This window comes from Siniperca chuatsi, linkage group LG21 (genome assembly GCF_020085105.1).
Source record: "Siniperca chuatsi isolate FFG_IHB_CAS linkage group LG21, ASM2008510v1, whole genome shotgun sequence".
Taxonomy (NCBI): Eukaryota; Metazoa; Chordata; class Actinopteri; order Centrarchiformes; family Sinipercidae; genus Siniperca; species Siniperca chuatsi.
This window is the reverse complement of record NC_058062.1, coordinates 20487474-20514061: the sequence shown is the minus strand read 5'-3', so window position 1 is coordinate 20514061 and position 26588 is coordinate 20487474. Positions and strand designations below refer to the sequence as shown.

At 39.4% G+C, this 26588-nt stretch overlaps 2 protein-coding genes across 3 annotated transcripts; both read right to left on the bottom strand.

Moving 5' to 3' along the window:
• Positions 1–1677: 1677 nt before the first annotated feature.
• Positions 1678–3676, bottom strand: hspb9 (heat shock protein, alpha-crystallin-related, 9). Its single transcript, XM_044182099.1, has 2 exons — positions 3254–3676; positions 1678–2422 (listed from the first exon to the last, which is right to left on the bottom strand). The coding sequence occupies exons 1-2, from the start codon at positions 3475–3477 to the stop codon at positions 1966–1968; spliced, it is 681 nt and encodes a 226-aa protein (XP_044038034.1). The 5' UTR covers positions 3478–3676; the 3' UTR covers positions 1678–1965.
• Positions 3677–6074: 2398 nt separating this feature from the next.
• LOC122869245 lies at positions 6075–21075 on the bottom strand. Of its 2 annotated transcripts, XM_044182041.1 has the most exons (8): positions 20943–21075; positions 20680–20715; positions 20266–20574; positions 16739–17032; positions 14875–15180; positions 11810–12133; positions 7979–8113; positions 6075–7816 (listed from the first exon to the last, which is right to left on the bottom strand). In XM_044182041.1, exons 1-8 carry the CDS (start codon positions 20980–20982, stop codon positions 7293–7295), a joined length of 1968 nt encoding a protein of 655 aa, XP_044037976.1. In that variant the 5' UTR covers positions 20983–21075; the 3' UTR covers positions 6075–7292. The 2 variants fall into 2 exon arrangements, with proteins under 2 accessions (XP_044037976.1, XP_044037977.1); XM_044182042.1 differs by lacking the exon at positions 14875–15180.
• Positions 21076–26588: the final 5513 nt, after the last annotated feature.

The following is a 26588-nucleotide window of genomic DNA, read 5'->3' as shown; positions in this document are numbered from 1 at the left end:
CTGTGAAGACATTTCATTCTGGGAGGACAATTACGAAAAGGAAGGAGCAACAGTGGGAGTGAGAAAGAAAACTTCAATCGAAATAAAAAATTTGTGATAATAACATAGAAACAAAAGGGTTTTGAGTGTGAAAAAAGTCCTTCAAGAGTCGATGAATGACATTAATGCATCTCAAAGAATTGGCAAAACTATATAAAATACAATAAAATCATATAAGAATGTATTTGCATCAGAGAAAGAAATACCACATATATTTTCTTCATTTTATGGCAGCCAGTGAGCTGTATTTAGAGCCAGATTTACGAGCAGTCTCAAAAGAGAACAATGAAAAGAACTGCTCATGAAGATAAAACATTAATATATCTTCGGAAAAACAGTTTTGCTATGTTGGTAAATTTGATATTGGCAGCAGGTCCATAGGTGGATGTGACAACTGTAAGTCATTGCAAAATGGCCTATGGCTCCAACTGTAGCCATAGGCTACTCTTACAGCATATAAGATAATTGGCCAAGACAGTGTGGTCACCCTACGATCGCAGTCGGTGGCTGTCGCTGCAGCTGGTGTTTGGCCCTGCTGGTCTAATGATTAGTATTTTCTAATGTACTGGTTTATACATTAGTGTTAGGTTACGGAGTTGTGACACGCAACTTCCCATTCTTCCTATTACTGCAACAGCAAAAGGGGAAAACTTCCTTAAGTTTACCCAAATTACAACAAAACAAAACAAGAAAGCAACAAAAAGAGACAAAAAGCCCCCAAAAACTTTTATTTTAACTTATTTTAACTTAATAATAATTTTAACTTATGTGGTGAGTGGTATTTAGAAATGCAGATAGCTTTGGCTTTATTTACTCATGGTTTTTTTTTATATCTGTTTCGGAGATTTCTGCAATGCAATGGATATCAGTGGAATTGTGTTTGTGGTGCTAACTACACTGAAAATATTTTAATAAATGAATAAAAAAAGGCAGCAATGTCTAGCAATGTTGCTGTTACAGTGGATAACTCACAGAATATACTGTTAACAGCTTTCATAAGGACTAGTTCTCTCTAAAGAAATACGTGCCTATTAAAACTTTTAACAGCATGTTCTGTCAACTATCCAGAGAAACAGGGACACTTGAAAATGGTGCTGCTGTTGAATTTTTTAAACACAGTTTTTCTGTATGTTGAGCGGCACAAACTAAATTCCATTTCCCCCAACTGGCATACCAGCAGATAAAACCAAAACTATTTACACGGCTAGATACCACTAGTGATACGTTTTTATTCTTTTGTAATCTGGGTGAACTAAGTCTTTAAAAACGGTCTAAAGGTTCTCTTCTCTTCTCCTGGCATCTCCCCTTCTTTTCTCCTAATACCTTTATTTCTTCTCTCCTCTGTCGTGACACCCTCAGGGCAGGACTCATAAAACATTAAACTGCTGCTTTAGTTTGTCACCTGCGCGCCAGCAAATAACCTCTCCCCAGGAAATCAAATGTCACTGGAACCTTTTAAAGTTACTAATTTAGTCACCCGAGGGGAGTTAAACGTAATGCTAGCATTCAGGACTCTTCTCTTTTTCTTCTTTCTTTTCTTTCTCTTTCTGTCTACCTCACTCTCTCTCTCCTCCTTGTCCGTCCTCTGTGTAAGTTGGTTGATGGCACCATCGTGTGGTCACAAAAGTCCATAACAAAAGTAGTTATCTGTTTATTTAATAAATCCCTGCACCATGCAGACATCACTGTACGAATAGAATGTAATTTTCTGAAAATCAAACACTTTATTTCAACAGTTCATACAAATTGCAAATAATTATAAAATAAATATTCTCTTCATTTAGTAATGGTAAACTTTACTCATTAAAGACTGTGTGACTGTGAAAGTCTGTGTGTGTGTGTGTGTGGGCATAAAAACATATAATTATTTATTAAAAAATGTGTTTTCATTCAGACAGTATGTGTGGAGTGTGTGTCATGTGTGGATTAGTCTGTGTGTTCCTCCTCTGTCTTGGTAACGGGAAATTCCAGTGATGTCCTGAATCGAATGGGCACCTGGCGCTCCTCACTGATTGGCTGCTTGGCCACAGGGGCATGGATGCGGAGCTGTCCATCATCCATCAGGGAACAGGAGAGGCCGGACAGATCCACGTGAGCGGGCAGGTCGATCTTCTGGACGAATCCCATCTGAGAGGAGGCCGAGGAGCAGGAGGAGGCGCAGGAGGAGGTGGAGGAGCAGGACTGGCTTTCTTCTGCTCCGGCCTGCTTCATGGCCACCACGGCCAGGCTCCGCCCTTCCAGTTTGACAGTGATGTCATTGGGGGCGTAACCGCGAGCATCTAGGGTCACCAGGAGGTCGCCGTTGTTTTCTGTGGCCTGCTGAGCTACCTTGTGCAGCTCTGTGCTGGGAGTCTCTCTTTGCTGCTCTTTACCATCACTCAGCCTGAAAGAGAATCAGAATCTGGATCAGAATCAGCTCGATGACATATATCTGACTATATCTGATATCTGACTTTTACTTCCTAATACACTCTGCAGATACAGATTTCCAAAGTGTGTGAACAGCAAGAAGACTAGCTCATTACCCATTTTGATGGGTAGGAGTATGAGAATATATAATATATAGAATATTTAATTTTATACTTATACCCACTTGGTACTTAATTTATTTTCTGACCTGTATTATAGTGTATTATATTTTTGCTTAGTACTTCTATTCCTGTGTGCACTGACGTGATAGTGAGCTGCTCTAACAAAAGAGTTTCCCCTCGGGGATCAATAAAGTATTTCTGAATCTGATTCTGAATATCTGGGATGATAGTGAAAAGAACTGATGGCATTACTGTTAAATGACTGTTCTCAACACTTGATTTCATTCGTTTGTGGTGGGAACGTGTTCCGACCTCAATCTCAGTTGCTGGCAGCTAGCTGGAGAATGAATCGAGGTCTGATCTGGACTAGAAACAAAGTACATTGCCTTCTCAATATTTGGGCAGAACCTTCTTCGGGATATTCTTCCTGTATTTACTTTCTCGCTGCCGCCGCAGACACGTCTAACCGTCCATCATCTAACGAGCTGAGAGAACATTCTCAGAAGACATTTAGTGATGCATTTTGGTTCGCTTGAAGAAACCGAACCATGGGGAAAACGCATCAACTTTACCAAGTCTTCCCCTCATTCGGACCAGATCAAACCAACTCTAGGTTTGAAAATGCCCTAAAACATAGCCAATCAGGTGTGTCCACTATAAGATAACACAGTTACTGTACATACCTCGCCAAAGTGGAGGAAATTAGGGGCAACTGGCGAAGTTTGAGCAGGTGGGGCCCATCGTGGAGGTCCCTCAGGAGGCTGTTGGCCAGCTTGGCTCTCTGGTTGAAGAAGTCTTGCTGCAGTGAGGAGAGGGCCTCGTGACGCAGTGGCCAGAGCAGCCGCTCCTGGCTGAAGAAAGGGTCATCGCCGAACAAGCTGGTCAAGGCTGCATGCTGGGACATCATGTCAGCGTCAGAGGGTTCCTTGACAAAAACTTGATTTTGTTTATAAGGCGTGTGAGTGATGTGTATCGTAGCCTCTTTGTTTCTTGGTTGCAGATTCCCTCTCTCAGGCTTGATTCCTTTGAAGAGTGAAGAGTGAGAAAGAAGAGTTTCTTCTTCGTGGTAGTGTTCTATCAGGTAGTTTGGGATATTACACAGGACGTCTCTCCTTTATATACCCCAGCTGTCCTGCTCCGTCCCTCCCACCGTGCTATTTACACCCCATGAGCTCACTGCTGTTTGTTAGTGTGTGCAAGCGAGGTCAGGAATGCCCTGCAACTCATCAAAAGACTAAAGACAGCTCATGGTCATATCCTGTTTGGAGTTGTGTGCATGTGGCCGTGTTCACACCGCAGTCATATATCTGACTTTTACTTCCTAATACATGATGCAGATACAGTGTGTGAACAGCAAGAAGATTAGCTCATAACCCATTTTCATGTAGGAGAATATCTGGGATAACAGTGAAAAGAACTGATGGTGTGTGAAATGACTGTTCTTAACACACAAATTTAATGTCACTCTCTTTGTTGCTGCAAGCAAAAACCACTTGAGTGAGAGTAAAAACTGGAAATAAGGAAAATAAAAATGCATCTTAATCCCCTCAGGCTATCCACTGTTATGGACATCAACTATTTAGTGGTTTGAGCCACCAGAAATTTGACTTCTGCCTAGTAACTAGACTCTAACTCACCATTTAATGTCAAGTTTTGACTTACTGGATAAAAAAACCCAAAATATACATATCAATCAACATCGGGTAGAATAATGGGATAATGGTTAATGAAGTTAGGACAATCATTTTTATCATAAAAAATGTTTTGTAAATGAACTGTACTCATATAGCGCCTTTCTAGTCTTTTCCGACTACACAAAGAGCTTCAACTACATATCACATTCAGCCCATTCACACACATTCATACACTGATGGCAGGTGCCAACTGCTCAAAAATGTAACTGAGCTAGCCTTCAGGCCACATCTTCTACATGCGCAACCTTTGCCACAGTCAAAATCTCCTGATCCAGTCGATTTGAACAATTTTGGCTCAACCATTTAAATCAAATCCAATCAGACATCATTCAATGATGTTTCAGCAATAAACTATTTAAAACAAAAATGTAGCAAGTTTGATGGAGCTACCAGCCGCCGCATCTACATGTGCAGCAACGGCCATAGCAACACACGGTTTTTGTATGGATAAAACAAAACAAAAGTGATATAATCATTGATTATTATTTAGTTTTTGAGGTGCTGATAGGTGGATCTTGTTACGTTTGTACAGAGCTAGGCCAGCTGTTTCCAGTCATTATGCTAAGCTAGGCTAACCAACCGCTGACAGCTTTACATTTAACGTACAGACATGAGAGTGGTATCAGTCTTTTCGTGTAGTGTATTTCCCAAAATGTCAAGCTATTCCTTTAAAGCATATGCCGTGACAGCTAGAAGACTGAACAATTAGACAAAATAACTGACATTCACTATTGCTAGTTAATGAGTGCCATAATTAATTGAAAATTGACATACTGTAACTAAAATGTGTTTATATCAAGTGGGAAAAGTGTAAGTATTAGAACAGATGGGTGATCTGCCTTTTCATTGTTTATGTGCCATATGTACACACATACAATATTTTCCTTGAACAAATATAAACTGACAACCGAGAATCAGACTTCAGCAGCTGTTCAGAACTGAGCAAGTAGACCAGTAGTTTGAACAACACTCGTCTTGTCTCAGGTTACAAGGCTTCATCGGTGCTTCTTCGAGGGATGAGCTCAGGGCGCTAACATTACCCAGAGTCTGTCTGCATGTGTGTGTGTGTGTGTGTGAAACCAGTGTGCTAACATTACAAGGAGCCTGTGTCATATCTATTTGTGGCTGTTTAGGCGTCATATTATAAAACTGCCTTCGCATCATTGGCTCAAACAGTGAACTGGCTCGCATGTGATTGGCTGAGAACAGCTGCTTCAATGTGTTATTTCCCACTTCTTAATTGTGTGCTGAGACAAAATAGACACCATTACATCAATCTATTATTCTGGTTATTTATGTATTTGTTTTGTAATTTTATTAACAGTGTTAGTATTGATGAATTTAATGTAATCCAATACAATCTCCAAGCATTTAATACTACTCTTAAGTGTGTTCCGTTTTTGTTGACAGTTTCACAGAGGTGATTCAACTGTGGTCACTTTTAGGCTTTGTGCTTTTGTTGTATTGGATTACATTATGTGCTTATGGTGATTTGGATACACACATTTGGACTGAAGTTGGGTAGATTAAGACATTATCAGACTGAAGAAAAGACAGATAGTAACCCTTACGTCATCTCCAAAAATAAATAAGTGTGCCAGTGAACCAGGGGATGCCAGGGACAGGAATAGAAAGGGAGATTCAAGATGGCTGCCGATTCCTCAGCTCCAAATTACTGGGTTATTATTACACAACCCAGCCCGGTCTGGTCATTATTTATGGTTGTATGAGACCATCCAGCTTAAGACTCCCCATGGTCATATCTGGGTTAAGTGTGCATGTGCAAAAAGATGGGCAAGAATACTTAAAATAAATTCTGTAAGACATTTATTTGAATAAAATATAAGTATGTAAAAGTAGGGTGTATTTTTGACATGAAACACATTTTGCCTTTAAAACAACATTTCAGAATAAATGTACAATTTATTTATATACATTTAGATTTCAATTGCTTTTAAAATAACAACAAATACATTCCCCAACAAAAATTTAAAAACATTTACCTCCAGATGCCTGAACACCTGAACCTGAAACCCTAATAATCACATGCCTCTATCATTTTTGGACATGTACCATATATTTTTGTTGTGTTTTATTCTCACTGAAAATAAAAAATATTGGTCATTATAATAATTTTGTCAATAACAGAGAGGAATAGTTCAACATTTTAGGAAATATGCTTATTTGGTTTCTTGCTGAGAGTTAGATCTGAAGATAGATACCACTGTCATATCTGAATGGTTAATATGGAGCAGCAGGTTAGCTTAGCTTAGCACAAAGACCTGAAACAGGAGGAAACAGCTTCAGCTCTAGCCAAAGGTAACAAAATTTGCCTACTAACACCTTTAAAGCTCACTAATAAACAATATATTAATTAATATCTCATTTGGCTAGCTGTTTCCGCCTGTTTGCAGGTTTTGTGCTAAGCTAGCTGGCAGTAGCTTTATATTATGCATTCACAAATGAGACTTGCCACGTTGCAGCTTCATTGGTGATCCAGCCTTGACTGTACATAAATACTGCACATACAAATGTTTTACATAAACCAACCATCAAAATTGTTATCCACAGACAGATGGGAAATTACACAATGATTTTGAAAATTATGGCATTCTATATGAAAAATGCTAAGGAGTCACAACAGCCCAAAAAGTATTTTTCCCAGTGTTAAAAAATAACAAGACTAAGAGTCTGGGAGCAACACGAGCGGCTCTGTGAGGCTGCTTTGAAGTAAATGCTAACCTTAGCATACCAACATGCTTACAATGACATTGTTAACATGCTCAAAACCAAATGGATTATTTTTTTCTTGTCTAAGTATTTTAAATATTAAGTAACAAACATGATCTACAACAGTGCATGGTAGTTTATGTAGGAAAATGTCAAACCTCAGAAGGTAGAAACCAACTGACTGATCCTACGCATAGCATCTTTCCCTCAATGCCCCAGTCACTGCGAAACATGAACTCTGACAACTTTGGTCATCTTTCTGCTTGAATGCTTTAGGTGACTCATGCCTACATTTACGCTATACTAAATTTACATCCTCATGTTGTCCGTAAATGTCCACAATTTGTTCATCAAATGACTGGGTTACATTTACATAGTCTTTTTCATCATCACTGCTTTCTTCTTCTTCATCATCATCATCATTATCTGGATGGGTTACATTTTCATAGTCTTCTTCATCATCACTGCTTTCTTCTTCTTCATCATCATCATCATTATCTGGATGGGTTACATTTTCATAGTCATCTTCATCATCACTGCTTCCTTTTTCACCATCTTCTTCTTCTTCCCTGTTGTCTACACTGAAACAGACCTCCTTGCCATTTATAAAATTGGCATCGGGGCCCGCTTCCTCATAATCATGATCTTCGTCACTCTCTGGCTCCTCATAATCATTACTCTCCTCTTCTTCCACTCTCCCTGCTTCATCTTTGAGTTTCTTCTTGGTGTATACTGGATCATCAGTATAGTCCTCCTCCTCCTCCTCCTCCTCCTCCTCATCATCCTCGTCATAGTGATAATCGTTCGTGGCTCTGACAGTCACTGAAACATAAGCATCAGGACAAAATGTTGCATGAATATCAGAATCAATTTTTTTTGCAAGCCTTCAAATGCAAATATTGGATGAAAGTTTAGTTTTGAAAAACAAAACAGTAACAGCTAGTCTATTCATGTCATGTACTACGAGTCCTGGTGAGCACACACAGTGAGTTTGGATGAAAGCTCCAGGCTGCTCAGCTCGTCGTCTTCTTCTGAGGACCAGACAGACCACCAGCAAGACCAGCAGGAGCAGCAGCAGACCCCCACCTGCTACTGAGGAGACCAGCAGCAACAAAAGAACTAGGAGAGAAAAATATTTAACAGTTTATTCTGAAGATTGTGTCCATTTTCCTATTGGGATAAATAATATACTCTAATCTATATTTAGATCAATTCTCTCTCAGTGTAGCAGAGTAGCAGTTATTTTTTTACAGCATTTATTCAGTATAAAATAAATTCCTGCTAAGCCAGCCTAAACCTTTTTATATTATTGGATACCTATGAGGAGAACTGGTTCAGGCTCATGTGCACACTTATGTACACAAATGGCTGAGGGGTCTGGGAAACTGCATTAATGTGTGAAATTCATGTGACTGACATTTAACAGAAACATGTCATTACTATTTTTGCAGTTTTATTTTGGAAAAATGTCATTTCTGCAAAGGTTTTATTATATTGCTGGTATTTGAGTGATAAATAATGTGGATATATACATTTATTGTCTACATTGTATCTGCTTAGGCTAAACTACAATGGCAGTGTTACTAAACTTTTCTCAATGCATCTCTTGAACAAAATAACATGACTTTAAACTTGCATTTTCACCAGACGAATTTCACTCATAATACAGCGAACCTGGATTCAAGTATAACAGAGACATTTTCTCAATCAATGTTAAACCCCAGTGAGGCTTTCCTTGGATATCTTCTCAGCTTCCCAAATCAGCAGAATAAACACAGACATGAGCTGGCAGACAGACGAAGCAACCCCCGTTGATGAAAATTCCAGCACTCCTATACCAGGCAAAACAGGCCACCTTGGAACACCGGGAAAAACTAAACAAACTTGAGATTTTGAAAACTGCCAACAGAAGTTGCCAACCTGAAAAACACGGTTACACCGAAACTGAGGGCTGAAAAAAGTTGTTGCTGAATTACAAACTGAAGTGACCAACGTTAAAGAAGAGAACCTTCCTCTGAAGGTTCACTGCTAGATCTACAGTGGGTACGGAAAGTATTCGGACCCCTTTAAATTTTTCACTCTTTGTTTCATTGCTGCCATTTGCTAAAATCAAAAAAGGTAATTTTATTTCTCATTAATGTGCACTCAGCACCCCATCTTGACAGAAAAAAAACAGAAATGTAGAAATTTTTGCTAATTTATTAAAAAAAGAAAAACTGAAATATCACATGGTCATAAGTATTCAGACCCTTTGCTGTGACACTCATATTTAACTCACATGCTGTCCATTTCTTCTGATCCTCCTTGAGATGGTTGTACTCCTTCAATGGAGTCCAGCTGTGTTTAATTAAACTGATTGGACTTGATTAGGAATGCACACTCCTGTCTATATAAGACCGTACAGCTCACAGTCAGAGCAAATGAGAATCATGAGATTGAAGGAACTGCCCAAGGAGCTCAGACACTGAATTGTGGCAAGGCACGGATCTGGCCAAGGTTACAAAAGAATTTCTGCAGCACTCAAGGTTCCTAAGAGCACAGTGGCCTCCATAATCCTTAAATGGAAGAAGTTTGGGACGACCAGAACTCTTCCTAGACCTGGCCGTCCAGCTAAACTGAGCAAGAGCGTGGGAGAAGAGCCTTGGTGAAAGAGGTAAAGAAGAACACAAAGATCACTGTGGCTGAGCTCCAGAGATGCAGTAGGGAGATGGGAGAAAATTCCAGAAAGTCAACTATCACTGCAGCCCTCAACCAGTCGTGGCCCGACGGAAGCCTCTCCTCAGTGCAAGACATATGAAAGCCCATGGTGGTGGCAGCATCATGCTATGGGGGTGTTTTTCAGCTGCAGGGACAGGACGACTGGTTGCAATTGAAGGAAAGATGAATGCGGCCAAGTACAGAGAGATCCTGGAAGAAAACCTCTTCCAGAGTGCTCAGGACCTCAGATTGGCTGACTGACGGTTCACCTTCCAACAAGACAATGACCCTAAGCACACAGCTAAAATAACAAAGGAGTGGCTTCGGAACAACTCTGTGACCATTCTTGACTCGCCCAGCCAGAGCCCTGACCTAAACCCAATTGAGCCTCTCTGGAGAGACCTGAAGATGGCTGTCCACCAACGTTCACCATCCAACCTGACGGAACTGGAAAGGATCTGCAAGGAAGAATGGCAGAGGATCCCCAAATCCAGGTGTGAAACTTGTTGCATCATTCCCAAGAAGACTCATGGCTGTACTAGCTCAAAAGGGTGCTTCTACTCAATACTGAACAAAGGGTCTGAATACTTATGACCATGTGATATTTCAGTTTTTCTTTAATAAATTTGCAAAAATTTCTACTTTTTTTTTTTCTGTCAAGATGGGGTGCTGAGTGTACTTTAATGAGAAATATAACTTTTTTGATTTTAGCAAATGGCTGCAATGAAACAGTGAAAAATTTAAAGGGGTCTGAATACTTTCCGTACCCACTGTACAAACCAGTTCAAAGAGAGACAACCTAATATTCAAGGGAATCTGAGAGAACAATGAAAGGAGGGGAAAAAAACAACTCAGTATCCCAGAGGAGACTGTGAGGTCCATTCAGTTCAAGAAAACGTACATTATTGCACTGCAAATCCCAACAGGATCCACCAGACCCAAGTTTGAACATTTTAAGCAGAAACAATACGTCAGAACTACCCTTATATTGTTTCTATGTTGAGAGTCACTGCATACACTTATATTCTAAAGAATGGAATACAAAATCTCCATAAAACTTGGGTTTGAGATGGACTGTTTTCTACTACTCTCTTCTCACCATCACTCAGAGCTGTGGGAAGTGTGTACATACATACATGTACATACTGGACCTTTAAGTTGTGGGTGCTGTAGTGGGAGATGGATTTTTTGCATGTTGCATGTAGCTCCAAACTCTTAACTCTTAACCCCCAACAGATGCCATCCTGAGAGACCTCTTAAAAATCAAAAGAATGAGCTTGACTAACAAACAAAATAGAATACGTTTTGAAATTCCGTCAGCAACATTTTGAGCTTGATTAAAAAAACTGGCAAGATACTAGCAAACCAACTGAAACAGAATAATCACATCAAGCAGATTCTTCTGGTAACATTATACATGATCACAATACAATAAATACATGTTTTAAAATCTTTCTATTCCAATCTCTACACTGACCATTACTTCACACCAGAAGAAGCTGAAGATTTTCTCAGGAATGTCTCCCGACCAAAATGAACTACAACAGACAGACAACTTGACAAACCTTTCACCTTGGAAGAGCTTTTTCTTATGCCAAATAATCAGTGAACAGGTCCAGACGGCTACCCAGCAGAATTTTATAAACAATTTTGACATCTTCTGTCACAATTATCTTGTCTGTGTGACTGAAACATGTCATCACTCATAGTATTTCAGTCATTTGCTTGTTTTTGCTCCCAAATGTGATTATAAAATTGAATGGACAAACTAAACTGCAGTTGCTTTGTTTGTGGCCATTTATATTTTGCCACAGCATGCTTATTGTGACTTGTTTTGTCTGGAGGTCGATCTCAACTGATATGAAATAATATTATGTTATGCTGTGATAAGGTTCACAATATCTCTATTATGGCTGGCACATGCACAACCCACGCAGCTCATTATTTCTCTATCCACTGCTGTTTTGCTACTCCTGGCTTTACTGGTCATCCCACTGTCTGTCAATAAGCGGTTGTGCTGCTGATGCAGCCATATGCAGTAAGTAGTAGCCTACATATCATGTAGCTATTGTTCATAAATTATAGCAACATTTAGTTTAAATTCTACATTGTACTTACTTTTAATGACGACACTAATCGGTGCAGTCATGGGAGAGGTGTATTTCCGTGTAGACCATGTGACTTCATACACACAGCTGTAGTTGCCCTGGTGTTCATACTCAGCTACAGGGAAGTTAAAGGAGGCCGAGTGGTTGACTGCTGGCTTGGTGTCGGTGATGTTGGAGCCAGAGAAGATGAGAATGAAAACACCAGTGGGATAGTGGGAGGAAGTGGAGCAGGTGATGACAAAGCTGTAACCCCTGGTGACCTCTGCACCTTCAGGACTCCAAGCCAGCCCTCTGTTAGGAGATGTCAGGGAGATGCTGGGCTGCTGCAGTCTCACTGGGTAAAAAAGGCAATATAAAATTCCTAGATTTGTAAATCAGCAAAGATGAGATCAAGATGGATTCCGCACATACCAAAGATACTAATGCACATCAAAAATAATCAGCATTCAAAATTTTCTATCCAGAAAAAAATGTTAGAATAAAGAATTTCAGAGAGAACAAGATTTGATACAATTATTTTGAATTAATCAAAATGTACAGTCAGTGAATGTTAAATCCAAACATTATACACAAGTGTGGAAGTGAAAATAAAAGCAGTATGATTCTCATTGTTTGTATCCTTGAGTCTAACAAACATGTTGAGTGCATTTCCTTCATAAAACATTTTCAAAGCTGAATTTTAAATATTTAAATCCTGTTTACTTCCATGTTTGCTAGGTAGCAGTTTTCTTCTTTCTCTGCCTATGTTGGTGCATTGCTGTGTTTGATGGTGCGTTATGTAACTGCCTAGAGTAGCGTGAAACCACGGCAGGATATACTGTAAATCATGCTGCCTGCGTGCACAAGATGCAAACAACACAGGGGCAGGAAAAGATTTCTCCATAGCGCTAGTGGTGGTCAAAAACTGCACAGGGTACCTTTAATCGATTACTATTTTTCCTGCAACTAGGTCTGCTCTAATTACAAAAAGGTCTGCATAGCAAAACCAGGATTTTAGAAATACTGAGTCCAAATGTTTCCAGCACAACCACACCACATAAATGTTTGACTAGACAACAAAAAACCTTTTTCCACAATATATTTATTGTTTATTTTTAACTGCTTCATCATGATTTCTGTAAATATCTCCCACCATAGTGGTGTAAATGCTGTCTAAAAACAACATTTAAAGACACTGGGCTCTGTTTTAATCGCACAAACACAACGGCAAGTGCAAATGGTAGGTCTCGAGAGCACTGTGTGGGCGTCTCTGGGACACCTGCTATTTTGATGAATTTCTCTGAAACAGCTGAGCCAATCGCAGTGATGCATGACTACAATATCGAAACAAATAAAGTTTCTCCAGGGAATCCTATTGTTATCTGGTGCAGTGCGGCACAATGTGAACACCACAAATCTGCAGCCAGAAGCAGATGGTGTTTTTAACAGTTCATCAGTAAAATAACAACAGAAAGAAATTGTTTTAAAAATTGCTTGGTGAAGCTGTGTGTATGATCGTATCAGTCCAACAATTTTCAGTCTTGTACTTGTACTGCATCTCATGTTGTAAATTATCACATTATATTGTAACTGAGAAACAGCAGCGTTTCTACTGTAATGCATTTACAGAGTAAAACATGACATGCCACCTTTGCTAAAATAATAATAAAAATAACAATGATAATAATAAAGAATAAATAATAATAGAATAGAAATAAAAATGGATTAATGAGCCCCAGTAATCCGACATCTCCTGCATAAACAGCAAAATACTGAGTTATAATGGACCAGTCTGATGTGAGCAGAGGTGCGTGTGCTTATTCTGGCACAGCCTTGCTGTGATTTGCACGTGATTCAATCAAGATAAACACAGTGGATGTCACGACTTCAGCCAGTTCTTAATATTCATTCATTCAAAGACAGGAACCTTAGAAACAGCTGTAAAACCTGACATATTTAGACTGCTTTTCTCCTATCAACCTGTCTCTTAGACCCCATCCCAACTAGCTGCTTAAAGACGTTGGGTCTCTGTAAATAATATTATAAAGAGCACGGTCTGGACTTGCTCTATAGGAAAAATGCAATCAAATAACTTCTGTTATGAATTGGCGCTATATAAATAAGTGTTGAATTCTGTTGCCTGCTTTGTTCACTCTGCCATTTACTAACTCTCCCTGTCATTTCAGATCCTGCCACTCCTTTCTGCCCTGCAGTAACCCCTTTCCCACCATTCCCCTCACCTGACCATCCCCGCTCACTCACCTGCTTGCCATTTCCCTAATCAGCTTTGCAGTACATATACCGTCCCATCACCACTCATTCTCTGCCAGATTGTCTGGTTTGCATCTGCCTAGCTTTCCAGCCTTTGTTGCCGCCTGCCAAACTCCTGCCTGACCCCCATCTGGATGAGAATACCTCTGTTTGGCTGTCTTTCTGGTGTTGACCCTAGCCTGCTTCTGACATCAGAATCATTTGTCCTGTTCTGAGCCCTTACAGTGGACGTAATGCACTTCTCCAATCAGAGGCGGCAGATTTGTCAACATATGTGTCCCGCTGCCTTCAGATGTCTGCAGAGATTTAATGAACAGAAAGAGAAGCTTTTCATATAGTATAAAGCAGCTGTGGACAACAGATACTGTCAGAGTCAAATATCACTCATATATTTATAGTATTTATAAGTGGCAGCAGAGAGATGTTGCACCAGAAACAGACATGGTTCTGCGACATCTATTCTCAGCGCCAAGTCTAAGACCCATTTTCCACCGAAATACCAGCAACTCACTTTGTACTGCCTCATGTGAATGAACCTCCCACCTGCACACACTCTGTGCTGGGCACCAAAATTCCACATAGACAGGGAAAGTGAATTTCAAGGTTAGGTTGGAGCGCTGCTGGAGCTGGTTGTTGGTGCCCACTGGCTGTAATCATCTGAATCTGCCTTTAAAAACCTATCTTGTGGGCAGTATGACCTCTCCTGCTAGATTTAATGGTCTTGCTATATTACTGTACTGTGTTTCTTTCTGTTTTCTTCTTATTACTTTTGCTATTCTGGGTTATCTGTTATATTGTCTTATTTCATTTATTTAAAAGTCTTACCAGTAACAGAGAGTCTGGCAGAGTCACTTCGGGGGGAGCTGAAGTCTCTCGAAACTTGAAGACTTGAAACCTTTGTCTGATACTGACACTGGTACGATCCCTCATTATCAAAGTTGACTTTAGGCATGTTGAAGGTAGCAGAGTTGGTACTTGATGTTTGGGTCTTTCTGAATGAGCCTGAGGTCTGCTGCAGGATGAATGTTCCACCTAAATGCTCAGTTGAGATCGAACAAGTGATGCCGACGTTCTGACCCCAGGTAACCTCACCAGCAGGATTCATGGACAGGCTGGGCTTTGGGAGGGTCACTGAAAAATAACACCATCAGGGTGGTAAACGGATTGACTTTGAACTGAGTTTTTTTTTCTTCTGTTTTTTGTAGTTTGCTAAATTTCCTTTTATGTCAAAAGAATAGTTCACCATTTTGGGAAATAAGCTTTTTCGGCTTCTTGCCGAGAGTTAGGTGAGTAAATTGATACCCTTTACTGCCACCAGATGTATGACCTTTCCTGCTAGATTTAATTGTCTTGCTATATAACTGTACTGTGTTTCTTTCTGTTTTCTTCTTATTGCTATTGCCATTCTGGGTTATCTGTTATGTTGTCTTATTTCATTTATTTAAAAGTCTTACCAGTAACAGAGAGTCTGACAGAGTCACTTCGGGGGGAGCTGAAGTCTCGACTTGAAACCCTTAACTGATACTGACACTGGTACGATCCCTCATTATCAAAGTTGACTTTAGGCATGTTGAAGGTGGCAGAGTTGGTACTTGATGTTTGGGTCTTTCTGAATGAGCCTGAGGTCTGCTGCAGGATGAATGTTCCACCTAAATGCTCAGTTGAGATCGAACAAGTGATGCCGACGTTCTGACCCCAGGTAACCTCACCAGCAGGATTCATGGACAGGCTGGGCTTTGGGAGGGTCACTGAAAAATAACACCATCAGGGTGGTAAACGGATTGACTTTGAACTGAGTTTTTTTTTTCTTCTGTTTTTTTGTAGTTTGCTAAATTTCCTTTTATGTCAAAAGAATAGTTCACCATTTTGGGAAATAAGCTTTTTCGGCTTCTTGCCGAGAGTTAGGTGAGTAAATTGATACCCTTTACTGCCACCAGATGTATGACCTTTCCTGCTAGATTTAATTGTCTTGCTATATAACTGTACTGTGTTTCTTTCTGTTTTCTTCTTATTGTATATTGCCATTCTGGGTTATCTGTTATGTTGTCTTATTTCATTTATTTAAAAGTCTTACCAGTAACAGAGAGTCTGACAGAGTCACTTCGGGAGCTGAAGTCTCGACTTGAAACCCTTAACTGATACTGACACTGGTACGATCCTCATTATCAAAGTTGACTTTAGGCATGTTGAAGGTGGCAGAGTTGGTACTTGATGTTTGGGTCTTTCTGAATGAGCCTGAGGTCTGCTGCAGGATGAATGTTCCACCTAAATGCTCAGTTGAGATCGAACAAGTGATGCCGACGTTCTGACCCCAGGTAACCTCACCAGCAGGATTCATGGACAGGCTGGGCTTTGGGAGGGTCACTGAAAAATAACACCATCAGGGTGGTAAACGGATTGACTTTGAACTGAGTTTTTTTTTTCTTCTGTTTTTTTGTAGTTTGCTAAATTTCCTTTTATGTCAAAAGAATAGTTCACCATTTTGGGAAATAAGCTTTTTCGGCTTCTTGCCGAGAGTTAGGTGAGTAAATTGATACCCTTTACTGCCACCAGATGTATGACCTTTCCTGCTAGATTTAATTGTCTTGCTATATAACTGTACTGTGTTTCTTTCTGTTTTCTTCTTATTGCTATTGCCATTCTGGGTTATCTGTTATGTTGTCTTATTTCATTTATTTAAAAGTCTTACCAGTAACAGAGAGTCTGGCAGAGTCACTTCGGGGGGAGCTGAAGTCTCGACTTGAAACCCTTAACTGATACTGACACTGGTACGATCCCTCATTATCAAAGTTGACTTTAGGCATGTTGAAGGTGGCAGAGTTGGTACTTGATGTTTGGGTCTTTCTGAATGAGCCTGAGGTCTGCTGCAGGATGAATGTTCCACCTAAATGCTCAGTTGAGATCGAACAAGTGATGCCGACGTTCTGACCCCAGGTAACCTCACCAGCAGGATTCATGGACAGGCTGGGCTTTGGGAGGGTCACTGAAAAATAACACAATATCAGGGTGGTAAACGGATTGACTTTGAACTGAGGTATTTTTTCCATCTCGTTATTTTTAGTTTGTTTTCTGTCTTTTTTTCGACAAGCATGTAGTGGTGAGGCAGTATAATGGGAACTCTGATGGAGCATCCATACATATTTACAATAATATTCTATTATTGTAAATATGTATATACATGACACTCCTTTCCCTTTTGGCGTTGTGCCCCTTTACAGAGTTTGACTAAAGGAGTAGTGTTCTTTTGTTTTTAGAGAGTGACTGTAAGAAGGATGTGTTTATGTTCCAATGGGCCTTTCTTTCTTTAATTATACTTTTTTGGAATTACACAACCTTTTCAGTTTCACATGCTTGTTTTTCAAATCTCATTTCTCTGCAGGAGGGGGTCATTAACACTGCGAGAATGAAGAGAGAGAAGTGAAACAGAAACGGAACTTTGTTTGGTAATCACGTAACATAATTCAGTGTAAATCAATGGGGTGTATGGACCTGCATAAACAAACTGCTAAAATTGACAGCCAGGGTTTAATCTGTTACAGTTGTCTCATATGAATGGGTCCAACAAATGTTGAATGCACATTCAGTAGTATACCCCCATAATATCCGAGTCTCCTGTATGAAGGACCTGTATAAGGTGTGCAGGTTTTGTTTCCATTTAAGTCAAGAGATTGGCTCTCTTAGGGCAATTTACTTGTATGATGTAAATAAAATGTTGATGCAAAATAAAGAAAAGAAACAACAGTATGAGATAGTGATGGGCAAAGCACTTCTTTTCAGTGTACTAGAATCATTAGAATCGTTGATTAAAATGATTTGTTCAAAAGATTCGGCCACCGAATCATTCAGTGCTTGACCGGAGCTCCGACTGCGTAGTCCCACTCACTGAACTGAAACACGGCTGAGCTACAAACTGGTCGTTTATAAAGGATAAGCAAGTGAGCTGAGAATTTAGTTGGATAAAGATACTGTTTGCAAACTATCATGTACAGTATGTATATTTTCACGACACCTAATTATTAAATAAAATATTTAGTCCTCCTTCAAGACATGAGAGGGAGGAAGAGGGAGAGGGGCTCATGTTCACTGTGTAGTATGTTCAGTGAACATGCACCGTTCCCTCGTGGTTGAAAGGATCTGAGACAGTCTGACTTTTTCATATTGCAGGTTTCACCACCCATTGTAAACTGTAGTGACACACATACACACACGGGTCGCTGTTTCTACCAGAAAAGGTCCCCAAGGGGTAACAAAAACATGCACAGACAAACACACACACAGTTCAGTGACTGTATCCTTCTAGCTGTCGTCTTTTCAAAACAGTAAGGTTATGTGTGTGTGTTAAACGTTAGCCTATGCATATAATATAAATCTAGATAATGTTATATATTGCAGTCCAATTCCGATGTTGTTAAATTATTGCAGCTAAATGTTAGCAACCTGAATCCCGTGTGTGTTAGCTGTCTTGAACACACCCAATTTCTCCAGCGAACGAATGACTCGAATCACTAACTCTGAGTGTATCCATGCACGCATTGCTCGCATGACTGAGAGGTCAGCTGAGCTGAGAATAGATCGTTTCAGGAAGTGATTTGATTCAGTTCGATCACCCAGAAGATTCGTTCTTTTGAACAAAACGTTTGCGAATGACCCAACACTAGCATGGGAGTAGAAGAGCTGCAAATGCAAACAAAGAGCCTCCTTCTTTCTTTTTTTTTTTTGTATTTGCTTTCTGTTTTGAATGTCTTATTTGGAGCACAGTTCTCTTTCTTGTATTTCTTGTAAGTCTGTGTCCTTCCTTTGTTCTTTGTCAGTTCGTTCCCATTGCTATGTTGGCTCTGGCGGTTGGGCTGGCAGGCTACCAGCCTACCAGTCTACATTCCTGTATCTGCCAGTAAGCTTTCAATAAACCACTCAAGTCATCGTTCTGCTTCTTCTGTCCTTATAGACATGGGTCATTGCAAGTGCTTGAATTTATATATTGTGCAAGCATATAAATAGAAGTTCTTTTATTTTTTTTTAAACTTTTTTAAACTTAAAGTAACATCACTGTAACACAGTCAAGCCACTCTCTATTTTTAATTGTTGGCTGTGAGCTTCTGTAAAGCCTGCTAGTTCTCATTATAAAAATTCTCAGTGTTGACCTTCATCCGTTCCTCAAACCATGCCGTGTTGGGTCCTTAAATTTGAGGGAATTGGGGCTGGAAAGTCCTTGAATTTCCTTCATTTGAAGTTTATTATCTAGAAACAAGAATTACACTAATCTTAAGTAATGTTAATCTTAAGTAATTTAAACTCCTATTATTGAGTATTAATTTGCTTGTAATTGAATTCATTACACCTAACAAGAAGAGACAAACATTTTTTAATTCACCCAATGAAATATCTCTACATCTACTAGAAGGATTGGCAACAGTTTTGTGCACACATTCACATTTCCCAGAGGATAAATCTTAGCACCTTTGGTGATCCCCTGACTTTCCTTCTAGCACGACCAGCATGTTGACATTTGTGGTTCAGACTGAGATGTCTCGACAACTGTTGGATGGATTACCATGCAATTTGGTGTAGCCATTTATGTTCTTTATGAACTTTGTTGAGCCCTTAACTTTTCATCTGGTGCCATCATCAAGTCAAAATTCCTATTTGTCAAAGACTTTGGTTTATCTGTCAGACAGTTTGTTTTTCTTTATAATGAGCATTACAGCCTCACAGAGACTCTTAGTCTTTTAAAGATTTGGTGGGTGTCAGTGTATTCCATTGTGTGGCAATCACCACGTCTCTGGATTTGGAGTGCATTTCCTCTTATTTTGCCTTCATGCGCAACTTTCCTAGGAATGAAATCCAGTTCTTATTATACATCCATGATCAGCATAATTTGAGCCATGTGTTCCTTTTGGCCCCAAAACAGTCACTTTAATGTGAGGTGTAGTAAGTTATGACAATGTGTCCCTCTCTGTTGATCCCACACCCCATACCAGAAGGGGACAAAAAGTCAGTAAAAGAGAAAAAGCTCTAAAACTGAGCAAAACATTTTTTATAACACACAGTCCCAAAAAAGGCTAGTTGTGATTGCCAATTGGGCTGTTGTTGTTGTTGTTGTTGATATTCTGATGATTATTATGATGATGATGATTATTATTAATAGTAGTAGTGGCAGAATTACTGCTATTTACTTAGTAATAACTACATATCAGAGAAATCATTACAAAACTTTACCTGAACAGATCACACCAGCGTCCTCACTGTGTTCACAGTTGTGTCTCCCAAATCCTCTGTGCTGACACTCAGTTAGAGACCTTTCACTTCCTGAACAGGCCACATCATCAAGCCAGATTTTTCCGGTTCCTTCACCAAAGTGGGCCAACTGAGGGGCACCCAGTGCCGTACCACAGCCCCACTGTCTGCACACCACCTCAGCATCACTTAAGTCCCAGTTGTCATCACAGACTGTTCCCCAGGCACCGTTGTAAAAGATTTCAACTCTTCCAGAGCACCGTGTAGACCCAGCTAGTCTGATCCGACCACCTATCAGACAAATAAGACATAACTTACAATGTTTTATTATCTTACACAGAAAGTAAACTGAAAACAATTTTTTTTTAAATGTATGACACAGGAGAATGGACTGACCTTCAACAGGTGACGGTGAGGTCAAGAAGAAAGAGACTATAGAAGAGAAGAAAATGGCATGGCTTGTTACATTCAGTAAGCTGGAAAGTGCAGAAATAAAAGTTGTTTCTGTTTTAGATTCCCTTGTTTATTTCAATGACGAGAAGGATCTTTGAATGAAAAAACATGGTCTGAAGAGACTTCCTTTCTATACAATACAATGAAACTGCTATATTATACAAAAAAGCTGCTTTCCAAATTAAATGTTGTAATGTCTGTCTTACCCAGGGTCAAATAGCAAAGGTTTCTCTGTATGCTTCCCATCGCTTAAACACAAAGTCTGCTCTTTATCATTAATCTGCGACAGCACTGACAGAATACTGAACTAAAAACCGCTGTAAAACACTGAGCTTGCCCCTCCTGGGACACTTCCTCTTTCTCTTTGTGGTGTGTCTTATGCAGCTCTAAACCACCAACCACAGTACAAAAGCTGCAGAACTCAAGACACTCACTAAGTCTTGCTATTAAATTGCTGTTGATCAAGAGAAAGTTCAACAGCTCTATCAGTTTTATCTCTTCCAGATATTTTTCCATTTTTGTGCGACTTTAGCTATTTATTGTTCTGTATTATGTCATCCAATTATTTTCAGAAAATTTAATTAAAGGAGACATTCACTGCCACTAAATGTTGCACTAGAGTACCAGCATCTCAGACCAAAACAAATGAGCGCTACAGCGCACCAGACTCCATTGAGGAAAAACAGTCATTTTTACCTCCTTGTAAAACACGCTTCATTCAACTGGACAGAAATGAACAGAAAATAAAACTCACCAAACCCGTCTTTGTTAGTATTTCCACAGCTCCTACAGTCACCAACTCTGGTTTGTTCAAAATAAATCCTTAATTCACCGAAATATTCTGTCTCTTAGCCTCCGAGGGCAGCCACGAAACGGGCTGCAATGGCTGCTGTGGACAAAAAGTATGACCACTTAAAGAGCTGATAAACTATCTGATATTATTATAGAAAGGATCACTACAGAGCTAGACCTTTTTGTTAAACAGTAAGATCCTTTTTATTTAACCAGAAACTCTCTCGCTCTTGTTTACAACCAGACTCCATTGAAAAAAACAATAATTTTACCTCACAGACCATACCACTGTCCACATACCCCTTACATTTAGAGAAGGGTACAATAATACATAGTGAATCCTAAAATAACCACTAGGCAACCACTTGCTTTAAAATATCAGTGCAGCAAGGTTTGGGTTAACTAGTTCCTACATTAAGTGACCTACAATGAGGTGGTCAGAATCAGATACCTGGTTGAAAGTGAAATGCTGTGAACATCCATGCATTATATACTAAATGAAAACACAAAATGGCACGTACATTCAGCACTTAGAAGTTTATTTATGTAGGCCTTTTACTTGAATGAGTATATGTACACATCACTACACATTATACCACAACTGTGATTTTGAGAGAGGCTATAAGTCTACAGAAAGCATGATTTTGACCGATGTTGCTCTTCATTAAGTACGGGTAAGCCTTCTTCCATTTGGTGAGATACTTGCACAAACCTTTTATGGCAAACCATTTTAACAATTATTAGCTAAATTTGACTATCTGGAATTAACATTCTGACTAGTCAGAATTCTTATTCGAGATATCTATAATGTCATTCTGACTAGTCAAAACGACAGTTAGAGATATCTGTAATTCAGCTTTGACTTGTCAAAATTGGAGGGTTGAGGAGGAGGATGTGGGCTGGTGCATTATCACAGTTGGCCAACGAGAATAGGAATTAGGAATTATTATATAGGAATTATAGTGATAGGAATAATAATGATAATAATAGTAATAAGAATAATAATAATAAATGTAGCAGCGGTCGTTGAGCAGGGGGGGCAGCATGTGGCCCACAATCATAGATCCAGACTCTGTAGCTTCGGAGGCAGAAATACCTGCTGAAAGTGACAGAAAGAGAGAAGAGAGAGACGAGAAAGCACAAAACTACGAGAGAGAGAAGATATCGAGTTAGTAACATGCATTAATGGGATAAAAATGCATACAGATGGAGGGAGAGAAGGAGAGAGGAAAGAGGTGCATCATGGGAAGTCTCCCAGCAGTCTAGGCCTATAGCAGCAAAACTAAGGGATGGTTCAGGACTTACCTGAGCCAGCTCTAACTATAAGCTTTATCAAAGAGGAAAGTCTTCAGCCTACTCTTAAATGTGGAGATGGTGTCTGCCTCCCGAACCCAAACTGGGACCTGATTCCACAGGAGAGGAGCTTGATAACTGAAGGCTCTGGCTCCCATTCTACTTTTGGAGACTCTAGGAGCCACAAGTAACCCTGCATTCTGGGAGCGCAGTGTTCTAGTGGGGTACATGTAGTTTACATTAGCTAGCTACACTCATAAAATCTGCTAGTGAGAGTCATTTTAGCAGACAAAATCCACGTTGTCAGCTAGAAATGAGAAGAATGCTTTTGTTTGCTCTGTGGAATCAGCAGAATGGCGGTTGTTGTTGTGGATAAAATAGTTACAAAATGCCATGAAATAGAAAAGGCTTATCATCAAGGAATTCGTGCATAGCCATAAACAATAGTATGTTTGAATAGCAAGCTGCTCCCAAGTCCCCACCTCCCACTTGGCGTAGCTTCTGACATAATTACTGATATCTGCAACGTCATTTCACCTAGTCAAAACTATAATTCAAGATATCTGTAATTACATTTTGACTAGGCAGAATGAAAGTTAAAGATATCTCCCATATGAGATATCTCAAATCAAAATTCATTTTAAGATATCTATTATTTGATAATAGATATCTACATTAAATTACGACTATTCCTAATTCCAGTTTGAAATATCTACATCATTCTGACTAGTCATAATTCCAGCTCAAGATATCAACAATCATTCTGACAACTTAAAACTTAATTGAAGATATCTTAAAAGGACAATACAGATATCTTGAATTGAGGGGAATTAAAGAGATCTTGAACGGGAATTATGACTAGTCATAATTAAACTGTAGATATCTGAAACTGGAATTACAACTAGTCATAATTCATTTGCAGATATCTGCAATTCACATTGTGGATATCTGCAGCTGAATTGTAGATATCTGTAATGAGAAACCCCATACACAAGAATAGCAAACGTTTTTTGAATCTTATTAGTCAAAATTTGATTACAGATATCTAAAATTAGAGTTTTGACTAGTCAAAATATAATTACTGATATCTTGAATTAGAGTTTTGACTAGGCAGAATGACGTTGTAGATATCAGTATAAATGAACATCCAGTCCAGCTAATAAGTGTTACACATCTTGCCATAAACCTTTAGCCTTTTTGGCAGGTAATCCCTCTCACATTCATCTATCCTTGAGTCCTTGTGCTGCTGTTGTTCTTCTTTTCTTCTTGTTGTATTGGTGTGTGCCGTTTGATCAAAGATACTCTATAACAACAATAAACCGTCTTTGGTTTGATTGAATGACTTCTTGTCACAAGATGTTACAGCTAATGTTCTACATATACTGCCACCTGCTTTACCGGAGGGGATTGTAGCAAATTACATCAAACAGGCCCGGCGGTAATGCCTACCGTCAACGTTTTTTTATTTGTTTTTTTTTAAGGAAGTCGCACTTTGTCGGAAACCTGCTGAAGTATAACACAGTGAAAATACATAATTAGAAAGACTACACACCTAAAAGTCACGCAAGTACCGTCATGACTTTCTCTCTCCACAAACGGCCAGAAGCCGCTGAAGCTACAATTCCTGTGTGTTTTGTACATGGATGTATAAAGGACAGCGTACAGTGGATTTATCAGAGCCTTTTTGCTAGCAACCGGTGTTCTGGTTTAACTAGTGGTGAATTAACTGGTGATATTCCCAATCATGAGGCAGATGTGTACAGTAGAACTACTGGCTGCATTTTAGACCTTGCATCATTTAGACTCACCAAAATCAAATCTTTGACAGGCAACAGGCCAGCTCTGGTGTAAAACAACATTAACAGAGTTATTCCCCTGTGTGAGGCTGTTGTTGCAAATGACAAAGTAGTAGTTAAAACACTGCATACGTCAATAAATCATTTACATGTTCTCGCTGTCTTTGTATCATATGTAGATATTAATCTGATATCAAATCAATTAGACAACTGTTTAAACTTTCAAATAGTCTGCAAGTTAAACATACAAGTCTGTAGTAGTTTATATTTAAACCCAGCTCGAATGCAGCGTGGAGTTGGCGTGATCGCTCAGATTAACTTGTGATACAACATCTGTATCTACCATAGATCATGTTTTATATTAAAAGAAACAGACGTTTATCTCCTTCATCACAATATTCTACACAATTGAGCAGACTATTTTGTTTTATATTTACCCTTTATTTAACCAAGATATCTTTTACAAGGGGGGCCTGGCCAAGAATAGCAGCAACACAGAGTTTCAACAGTAAATTCACAGATTTGAGTAAAATGATCAGATAAAACATTTGCACACAGACAACTTGGACTCAATAGATTTCAACATAGCTTTAAAATGGTTCAGGGTTACTAATTAATCCAGATCAGACATGACTGTTTCTCAATTTGCAAATATGCAATGACACTGGGTAACTACGCACAGGTGTAGCCTTCTAAAATCATTAGGGGTTGGAATAGTCTGTATAAGTGTGATCCACATGTTACAACTTTATTTGTGTGGGTTTGGGAAGAGTTTGGACAGTGATTAGAAAGCAATTAGACAGCATTTAGACAGTGAGAATAAGAAATAGTGTGAAATATAGTTATACTGCATGATAGTGTGTGATTGTGACAGAGTGGCTGTCCTTGTGAGTGATAGAGGGTGAGTGCTTGTGTGTATTAGAGAGAGGCAGTTATAGTATTTGTTTGTTGTATCTGTTTGTGTCTTGCCGTGTGGTTTGTGTACATTTGTTCTTTTCCTTGTGTATCTGGTTGTATTTGTGTGTGTAGAGAAGAGGGTTAGTGGGTAGACAGAGGTAGGAGTAGACAGGAGCAGTAGTAGGTAGGTGGAGGTAGGTGCAGAAAAAGGGTAAATTGAAGGGTTAACCAGCAAGGAGAAACATTTGGTGAAAAGAAGAGCTGACACTTTCAGGATAAAGGGTAAGGATGCATGCCATGTGGACCTGAGAAAACAATCAAATGTTATGGTAAAACACTCAATAAATCTAATATTATTACATTTAAACATCAGATGGAGACCTGTACTACATGTGCAGGTGCAAAAAAAACAGGTTTGTCCACTGCAGAAGAGGCCAAATCAATCTTTGAGGAGTTTCACTGCAGTCATTTTGGTAGACACTATGGAGTGGAGAAAACCCACAGTGCCATCATACTCCATTACTATTGGCTTGGCATGGAGAATGACATTTACAATTGGGTGAGTTGGTTTCTTCAAACTAATGAGGTGGAATACACATTCAGGTTCAATGAATGTAATGTGTATTTTGGCTTTGTCTTTGGATGTAACACTGAACTAATGGTCTGCAGCTGTCCTGGGCAGTTTAATGCTGATATGCGTGCTGATATTGTATGGTTATAGGCCTACTATAAGTTTTCAATATGGAGTTTTCAAGTTTTCAATAATTTGCACAACATTTGTCATAATTGTGAATTTTTGTTTGTTTAGATTGCTCAGTGTACACAGTGTCAATTCAAGAAGTCCAATATTAAAGAAAAGAAAAACAATATCCACACTGACCCCCTGGATGGAAACCGGGGTCACTGGTGCCTTGGCCCTTCGTAGGTCTACAACCAGCTCCTTAGACGTTGTCGCATTGAGCTGCAGATGGTTCTCCTCACACCAAAAGACAAAGTTACCCACCACAGCCCTGTATTCAGTCTCATCACCACCGCTGATACTTCCCTCCATAGCAGAGTCATGAGAAAACTTCT